The sequence below is a fragment of the Centruroides sculpturatus genome, unplaced genomic scaffold (assembly GCF_000671375.1).
Source record: "Centruroides sculpturatus isolate CEXI.00-Female unplaced genomic scaffold, Cexi_2.0 scaffold1547, whole genome shotgun sequence".
Taxonomy (NCBI): Eukaryota; Metazoa; Arthropoda; class Arachnida; order Scorpiones; family Buthidae; genus Centruroides; species Centruroides sculpturatus.
The window spans coordinates 140,299-150,060 of NW_019385769.1; the positions used below are offsets into that span (position 1 = coordinate 140,299).

General features: G+C 30.1%; 1 protein-coding gene across 1 annotated transcript; it reads right to left on the bottom strand.

Moving 5' to 3' along the window:
• Nucleotides 1-4,848: 4,848 nt before the first annotated feature.
• On the bottom strand, nucleotides 4,849-7,449 carry LOC111641958 (putative tRNA pseudouridine synthase Pus10). The gene is made up of 4 exons (XM_023388210.1): nucleotides 7,420-7,449; nucleotides 5,276-5,331; nucleotides 5,037-5,198; nucleotides 4,849-4,969 (listed from the first exon to the last, which is right to left on the bottom strand). The coding sequence occupies exons 1-4, from the start codon at nucleotides 7,447-7,449 to the stop codon at nucleotides 4,849-4,851; spliced, it is 369 nt and encodes a 122-aa protein (XP_023243978.1).
• Between the last annotated feature and the right edge of the window lie 2,313 nt (nucleotides 7,450-9,762).

The following is a 9,762-nucleotide window of genomic DNA, read 5'->3' on the forward strand; positions in this document are numbered from 1 at the left end:
CCAATCTAAACAAATTCCGTTTAAAGTGATGCTAATAATCGACAAAGCTAGTTTCTGATGTCAAAAACGACCTCCAATAGTTTTTTAATTTTTTTAATTAATATATTTTATTATATTGGGTTGTTCGGAAAGTAATTTCGTTTTTTTTACCACTTACGAATTAGTNCTTGGAACTATTTGATCCTATCGGACACCTCTCTCGTTCACTGCTACGAAGCTCACCAAGCTCGTTGCTATCAGAAGCTCACCTTGTCTGTCTTCACTTGAGGTTCAGGTTCAGTCTTTATACTGTGAGGTGACATCATAATTCTGAATGCGATCACTCCCCTCATTTACATACTTATTTGCTAACAATAAACTTTTTCTATTTGTCTGGCAGCCTATTTTTCCGACAATACTCGCTAACCTTTTACATCATCCTTTTTGACAATTTTTGGGATGTTTTTATTCTTTAAGGTATAGCGAGTCCCTAAGTTGTGCTTGTGGGGTCTCCTCCCTTTTCTCGGTGCGGACTTACTTTTTTCCGCTCGGGAGCACAAGTGTGCGCGAGTTTTTCTACGGCGCTTTTCTCTCGTTGGTGAGTTGGTTTCTCTTCTATTTTTAAGTTTCTAAGGTGAATGGCAAGGAAACCTTCGTCCTAACAAAACATAAGCCCCAAACAAAAATATAAAAAAAAGCAAAATAAAAGTAAATAAAAATAATGCTCGGACTTGGTTCCTTACATCATCAATCTGTCAATATTGGCAGGATTATCATCTCTAAATACTGTATATGACCAGCAGCAAAGAATACAATGAATGAAAATACATGAGGTCTCTCATTTTGTCCAAAAATGTCCCATACACAATATTGTTAAGCTGACTCACAGTTCTTTGCCTCTTCCCATATCATCAACTGACTGCAAAGGGTTAATTAACCAGATGTTCACAGGTCAAAAAAAAAAAAAAGGGTTGTGGATAGGACACAATCGCAATAATTTAAGGCGTGAACCTGTCTTTGTGTGCTTAAAGAAAGGATAAGATGTAAACAAATAAAATGTTGTTAGATATCACATTCCAAGTCAATATCTATTGGTTCAGGTGATGGTGCACTTGAAGTATTCTCATCAGAGTTGACGCACTCAGTTTTCTTACGCTCTCTGTACAATCTGCATTGTTCAACATTACTCATTTTGGGCTTTTCTGATTCCTTTTTCCTTTCCTACATTTGTGTTCATATTTCCTTTGCAATCTCTTCAAGATTATAAAAATTTTCTGACTTGCACACTCATCAGCATATAACTTTACAAATCCTATTTTATCAGTTATTATTGCTAAGTAATATTGTATATCTTGTCATTCTGTACAAATTAACACCAATTTTAACATCCAAAGTTATACACTGCCTAAATGCTGTGCAGTGGTGCCATTTTCAGTATTTACGTGCCACCACAAACCCCCTCATAGCTGCACTCCCATCCACCATTTTAAATACAAACATAAATCCTCTATCTAACAAAATTTTAATCACTAATTATTTATATTTTACAAGATAGAAATGCAACAAATCTTGCCATTTTTTCATTCACTCCAGTTTTTGTAGACCCCTCTTATAACCGAACCAAATTTAAAGACATTTTTGGATCAAAAAGGAGCTAGAGCAACAGTAAATTCCATGGTATTTGTGGATTCCCTGACTACTTTGCTTTTTTCTTATGATAAATGTAAATACAGATCAGATACCTATTTACAATGTTCATAGTATTGTTTTAAACTGACAAAATCGAAATATCTAGCAATGAGTTGTGTAACTTTCCCCGCTTTTATCAGATTTTATTTTTAAAATAACATTTGTATTATTAATCAAAATAACTAAAATTGTATGTGGTGCCATTTGTTATATAAAGTTTTTATAACAAAATCTCATATTTCTAATTACTACAAAATAACAAAACACTTAATTTTGAGGGTAGAGATGACTTTGTAACATGTTTTATAACGTTTTACAAATGTTTTGGGTTAAATTTTACTTATGTGCACTGTCATGGTCGCACTTCCATAATCTCAATAACAAATGTCTTTTGAATTTCAATGTAGGTGGCACTGTTAGTAATTTTGAACAATTCTATAGGTTTAACATGCTTTGTTCAAACATCATTGTCTGCATATTTCATTTTCACAATTGGACCTCAAAGGATTTTTTTCTATGTTTAGAATCAGATTTTCCTGAATTTGGTGTCGATGAGAGAATTTTGTCTCATGTAAAGTTTGTAATTAAGTTTGGCTTACAATCTGTTGATACAGATTGGGATAAATGCAATGGTCGGTGTAAACTATTATTTAGATAAGAAACTGTTTCCATTTTTTTTTTTTTTTGATGTAACAAATGTAAGGCAAGCAGTTCAGCATTTGAATAAACTTGCAGAATGAACTTGATTAAAAGTATGTTAATCATGTAAAAGTTAAATTTTTTGTTTTTTTAAGAAATAAGTTCTTGCTAGCATTGTACTGTCATGGCGTCAGGTCTGTTCGGGCTGCCGACGGACTCCTCCCAGAGGGGAGCCGCCAAGTGTATAACGTCACTAGTTATTGATTCACAGTAGTTGTTGAACACACATCAATAACTAGTGATGTTATACACTCAGCAGCCTGCCGGTGGCTCCCCTCCAGGAGGAGTCAGTCAGGAGCACAAACAGTTGTGACCAGAAGTGATGCCATGACAGTGCACATAGGTAAAATTTAACCTGTTTTTGTAACATGTTTTACAATGTAGAACAAAGTAAAACATGTAAAATCTTCATTAAGTCTGACCTTTCACAAGATATATCACATGACCACCCTCTATTGCTCCATCCCCTTGACCTTTCACAACCAAAATTTAGTAGCATCAATGCCCCTTATATACAAGCTATCATGCCAAATTTTGTTTCTTTATTTTTACTCCATCCTGAGATTAATATCTCAGGATGCAAAATAGATGCCAACACATATCCACAAGAGCTTTTTGCCATTTTTTTTTTTTTTACTTTTTTGGGTTCAGGGGTCTTAAAATATGGAGATTTGTAAAAAACTCGAAGGGTCAAATTTGACACGATTCCATTACTTTTCCTTATTATGTATACATAACAGCTGGGAGAGTAGAAGATATTAGTTTACTTTTTTCATCAGTATACCACAATGTATTTGTAATTTCATTGTCTAATCTACATTTTTATCAAAAACGGGGGGCGCTTCTAGCGTTCATCGGTATTGGAGTGATTTTAGTGTGAGCTTGTTTTGAAGTGTTAATAGGAATTTTAAAGATGGATATGCTATGCATTATAGTATATTTAATATTAATAATACAGAATCTACTTATTTTGGCTGGAGTTGAGCAAAATCCGGGCCCTTTATCACATTCCCCGCCGAAGAGAGGTCGACCACCATCAACGAGAAGTAATGCTGTTAAGATGTCTAAACCGACAAATTTGGAGAACATGCTACGTAAACCAATGTTTGCTTCGAGGGAGAAGGAAAAAAGTGAGAAAACAGCTGAGGAGGTGAGTGAATATGATTTTGAATCTACATTCGTGGACTGTTTGGAGTCGATAGAGAGAGAAGATTGTCCGATTACCTCAAGTTTACGCCAAATGACTAAATTAATTCAAGCTTCACATGGACTATAACTGATCTAATATTAGAAGTTAAAACAGAGATAAGCCGACTACATGAGGATAATAAAGAATTTAAGACTAGACTTGGATTAATGGAACAGAGGGTTAATAATTTAGAAATAGCATTGCCGGAAATAAATAGGAAACTAGAAGCCCAACAATATTTGGCAAACGAAATTATAAATACATCAAATCAGTCTAATTTGATATTATTCGGATACCCTTTGTCTGAGAATATGAACATTAGAGAAAGTCTAGGAAGATTTATTGAGGAAGAGTTGAGGATTACCGAGTTTAAGATTGAGAAAGTAAGGGACTATTATGTAATAAAGAAAGTTGTACCAACTATTTTAAAAATCACTCTAAGTTCAATACAGAGGAAAAACCAAATATTATCATTGTTTTATAAATATAAAAAGGAATCCTCTAATGAGTTATATAGTAAATTACGTATAACTTCGGATNGTAAGGGACTATTATGTAATAAAGAAAGTTGTACCAACTATTTTAAAAATCACTCTAAGTTCAATACAGAGGAAAAACCAAATATTATCATTGTTTTATAAATATAAAAAGGAATCCTCTAATGAGTTATATAGTAAATTACGTATAACTTCGGATCTCACCTGAGAATATAGGGAAAGAAGATCAAAAATAATTCCATATTATATTGAGGAAAAGAAAAAGGGTAGATCGATTTTGTTACAAAATGACTGTTTAATTTACAACAATAAGAAAGTTACTTATAGTTTAGTCGAGAACTGTTTGGTGGATACTGGTTCTTTTTTAGAAGTGGAAATCAAATAACTAACAAAGTAGCAAAAATAAATAGCGGAGATGGTAAAAATTGCAGTAATAATTTTATGAAAACAAATTTCATACCAGATAAAGAACCAAAAATTAAGATTATAAATTGGAACACTCAAGGGCTTAGAAAAAAATTATATTCTAATTATTTCCAAACACTAATGAAGCAATATGAGATTATTGGTTTGGAAGAAACATGGATTACGGAACTAACTGCTAAAGAGATGGAATTCTTGCAACCCACATTAAAAAAAAAAATTTTTTTAATCAAAAATAATGCATTAAAGAATTATGGGAACATATACTCTCATTTTTTTTGTGTTGTATGTTTGTTGAATTTCTAGTTACAGAGAAAATTTTATATAAAGCCAGTGATTTTATACGGTATCTAATAAGTTAAACTATTTATTTTATTCATCAGCATAAGGATACGTTCCAGCCTGTGTCACCAAATGTAACTGAAATATAAAATCGGATAATCTAGTAGCAGATATGCTGTGTATAATCCTCTCACGCATTGCTAAAGGTCTTCTAAAATATTATTAAATATATTTAATAAGTTGTTATATCAGATCTATTCAATAATTATAACAATTACCTGTGCAATACTCGAATTGGAGTCTTTTGCTTCAAAGTTAAATTTTTGACCAGAGAAAGTTTTTCTATATCAATGTCACTTAATTTCTTATTAATGCAACATTTCGCACAGTAAGATTTTTTCTTTTCTTCTTCACCTTCTTTCAACTTTTGGATTTCATCTCTGAAATAAATTATTTATTAAAAATATTAATTTGAATGGTATTAATTTTCCAATATAATATAAACTTTTTAACATACTTGTTTGTCATTTGGAGGTCTCTCACCATTATATCATTAGTTTTACTATTAATTTCCTATTAGAGTAATCAGAATTATAATAAAAAATGTTATTATTTATTGTAAAATAATTTTTGAGTAGATTAAATTTGATGAAAATTAAATTGATGATTTTGACTAAAATATTAGAGATATTTTAAGTATTTTGAAACTTAAAGTGAAACTTAAAGTTAAAACTTTAACTGAAAATATTTTTAATCTGGTTTCATACCAAGAATAAAGAATCAGATTAAAATTTCAACCAAATTACAGTTTATAATTAAAGATCAAAATATTAAAAACTCCCATAAAAGAACAGTTAAAGTATTTTACAATTTTGCTCAATTTAATATTGCTTTTGAAAAATTTTAATATGTACAAATTTCCTTTTGCTTTCCTAAAAAATTTAATTAATACAAAGTAAACTTTTTATGTTTATGAAAGAAAATACAGAATAATATTAAATACAGTTCTATTCACAAAATTATATAATGTAATGAAAAAATATTATAACAAATTATCACAATGTTAAATTGTAATATGCTAAATCACAATATATTAGATAAGTTTAGTTATTGTTGTTTAAGATATTTGTAAACTAACTAAAAATTAAAATCTTTTATGAAATTAAATTTTATTGTGGAAATATGCAATTTTCTGCATAAAAAATAGTTTGTGTGAAATTGTATCTCATGTTATTGATGTTGATTATAGATTTAGAAAGACTTTTTTTCACAAATATATGCAAAATTTAGATAAAAACTAACTAGTGGTTTCTCATAACAATAATTTAGAAGAAAAATTACAAAAGATGAAATTAAAACTCAAAAATAATAATAAAGATCATTTAACCATTCTACATTTATAAAGATTGAAATGTTATATGGATTATACATATAGACAAGACAAGAAAGGTTTTATTTAATTCAAATTCAATGTTGAAATTTAAATAATTGGTATATCAACAATGTGTAAAGTATATATTTTGAAATGACAAATAAATTATAATGTATGCTAAATGCCATTTCTAATTGAATATGATAGATGCTTCTAGAAAATGTTTGAAATATTTGACTCAAGGAAAAAGAAAACTAACAATTTTTGGTAAAAAGATCAGTTTCCATAATATGTCCATATAAAATGAAAATAATAAACATTCTGCAATCAATTACAAACCTTGACTCTAAATTACATTTGATGAAAAAGTGAATATAACATGAACATTTATTAGTTATAAAATTAGCATTTATTAATTAAAACAATAGTTCATTTACAGCTAGTAATGTACAAAATACATAATACAGATAAAATAACTGAATGCAAAATTGTTTAATTTTATGAATATTGAGGCTGAACATTCACAAAAATTTTAAGAGCTATTTAAAATTAAATTTTATTCTTTTCAAACATTTCAGGTCAATGCTAGATATAACTCAGAGAACTGAAAATTTTTATAAACAAAGAAAATATGCAAAAGAAAAATTTCAGTTGTAGCTAAGAACCAGATTTGTGTGTTTAAAATCACAATTATGCATATTAAAATCCACAGTAATATAAACTGAAATTTGTAGGTTGAAATGCATATGTACTTTATTTTTATCTTTCACCAAATCTTACTAACATATATTATGTAACACTTTTTAGGTCAGAGAGGATAAACATGTGTTAGATTCTGGAGTTAAAATAAATCCCTTAACAAATTTGTTAAAACAATATTTTAAAATTATTTTGATAGAAAAATTATCTATCTAACAAGGGAACTGTCAGAGTGTCTTTTAATAGATATTAATAAAATTTAGTTAATAATTATGTTAAAAGTATACAAACTCTATATTAAATTTGTAATATTCACTAAAAGTGTTAATCGGAGTTAATAGCAATCAAATGTCATACTATTTTATATTAGTTTAACACAAATATGCAAATGTTTAGAAGTGAAAGGATTGCAGAGGAAGACGACAACATTTACAGAGTAGAATAAGGAATAAACTCAAATAAATGTTATATGAAAGATTAGATCGTGGCATTTGGCAACATGGCATTTGACCACCATCCCCAACCTACATGACATCAGACTGTGGCTAACTCCACTTTTTAGGTGGATGTGCTTCTGTTCGGTTGCTCACCTCACCGCATGCTCTGACCACTGTTTCCATGGTTGATGTAATTGTAACTCTTGTATATAATTCTGTAAAATAAACTCGTGACGACAACTATTAGACTCCATCATCTGACCATTGTCCTGGAATCATTCGACACCATTCATAGATGTAATCAGATTGATCAACATAACCAATTTCCTTCTCAAGAGGTACACTCTAGTGGCCTCCTCACTAGTGAACCGGACAATGTAGTAATCTGGACTAGGTGGTCCCAGTGATGCTGACCATTTCAAAACCCCAATTCCAGACTTCATAGACAGGAATCAGGTAGGCCTCCTTTTTTCTCTCCATGCCGGTCAAGCAACCAAACCAACTATTAGTTTGGCTGCTTGACCGACATGGAGAGACTGGGTTTTGAAATGGTTAGCGTCGCTGGAACCACCTAGTTTTATTTATTTGAGTTTATTCCTTATTCTACTCTGTAAATGTAATATTGTCGTCTTCCTCCGCAACCCTTTCACTTCTAAACATTTGCATATTTGTGTTAATAGCAATCAAATGTCATACTATTTTATATTAGTTTAACTCTGATTAACACTTTTAATATAGAGTTTTTATACTTTTAACGTAATTATTAACTAAATTTTATTAATATTTATTAAAAGACATTCTGACAGTTTCCTTGTAAGTTAAAAAGGAAACTTCCTTTTGTAAGGAGTCAATGTCCGATCGTTATTTTATGTTTTTGGGCATTACTTTTAGTTACAGTTATTTTCTTTTTGGGGGTCTTTTTTTTTTTAAGGACAGAAACTCCTAAACCCTCGTGCAAAAATTCAAAAAGAAAAAGGCAAAGATACTAATTTGCATTGGTGACTGATCCTGTAATGTGAACAAATGTAAATAGGGCAGTACGGAGCTACATGCAGAACCAGATAAAAAGATGATATGTCTATGTAGCCATGTGGTTGTAGCTTCCGCCAGCAATCAGTGTAGGAAACATCCACTTTGAGTATTCTTTTTGTGGATGGAGATTTGAATTGATTTAACTTTATTTAATTCAATTCAATTTAATAAATCAATTCAAATACTACAATTAGATAATTGTATAATTTATTTATTTATTTATTTTATTGTTGGATTTTCGAATATTTAAAATATATCCTAACATTTTGTTATAATTAACCATTGTTTGTTATAACTTTCACTATTGATCAATTGAATAAATATTTTATTCTGAATTTATACTTATATGTGTTTTTTGGATTATTATTATTTTTTGGTTCCCATAAAGTCCAGGCCTGGTTCTTGAACCCTAACTTGTGTAACCCTGCCTTTTGTGTCACACAGTATGTTACACTTTTAGTCACGGAGAGAAAACAGTTTAGTTCCTCCAAAAGTGATAGCAATGTCTTACTTCTATCCACAAGACCACTCAACTTCAGTCATGTGCTGGAAGCATGGTGTGATTTTCCAATAATTCCATTGGACAGAATTCAGCATAAAAGGTGAGAAGTCACCTTCCAACTTGCTCTTAATCCCTCTGCTAACCTTTGCTCATCCCAAGGACTCCCTCCATTCTCTCATATCAGGATAGACATAGCAGTTTAAAATTAGATATCCTCACATAGTTGATTGTTGAACTTAAGAGATTATGATAAAACAGAATGGTTATTTATTTGTATATAAAATAGTTATATAATTAATAGTTATACAGTTGTTGTACAGTTGATTTAATGCGTAACTCCATCATCAACCCACGTAACCCATGTAACTCATGTTTCAAATATTTCACTTCATTTAACATTTAAGACAAACCCTCCTAATGTTCTGATCCTTCAAAATTATTCTTTAACCACTCGGAGAATAAAATAATTTAATTGTGAGGGATCTTATAAAGAAAGATTTCACAATCTTTCTTTCATTTCCATCCTATATGTGGAACGGAGTAGACTGGAACAGTCCATGCTCATACATGCAACAATATATGATACAAGGGATTTAGAAATCATGATGTCACAAAACCACAATATTATTTCTTGTAGGAAGTGTGCAATCAAACCAATTACAAATAAAATTACACATTCAATAAAATTTTATAATTCTATTCTATTTAATCAATCATTATTGAATTTATTTCTACATATATAATTGTTTACAAGATATTTGAGGTTGACTGTGTTAAAAGAATGTGTTAGATGTTCAAGTTTAAAACATTTGAATTTTGTACATTTATCTATAATTAGATGGAAGTGATATTTCTCATAAGAACTATAAATGTGCAAAAAAGGTTTACTGCTCAGATAGAAGAATAGACTATAGATCATTTGAAAAAACCACTTTCAATCATGCAAACAAGCTATAGTTTAT

Excerpts from the sequence above, each read along its gene's own strand:
- LOC111641958 (XM_023388210.1), bottom strand. The coding sequence starts at position 7,449 with ATGGAAACAGTGGTCAGAGCATGCGGTGAG. Across the intron at positions 5,199-5,275 it reads GACCTCCAAATGACAAACAA|AGATGAAATCCAAAAGTTGA; the intron begins GTATGTTAAAAA and ends AATTTATTTCAG. Across the intron at positions 4,970-5,036 it reads CCAATTCGAGTATTGCACAG|AAGACCTTTAGCAATGCGTG; the intron begins GTAATTGTTATA and ends ATAATATTTTAG.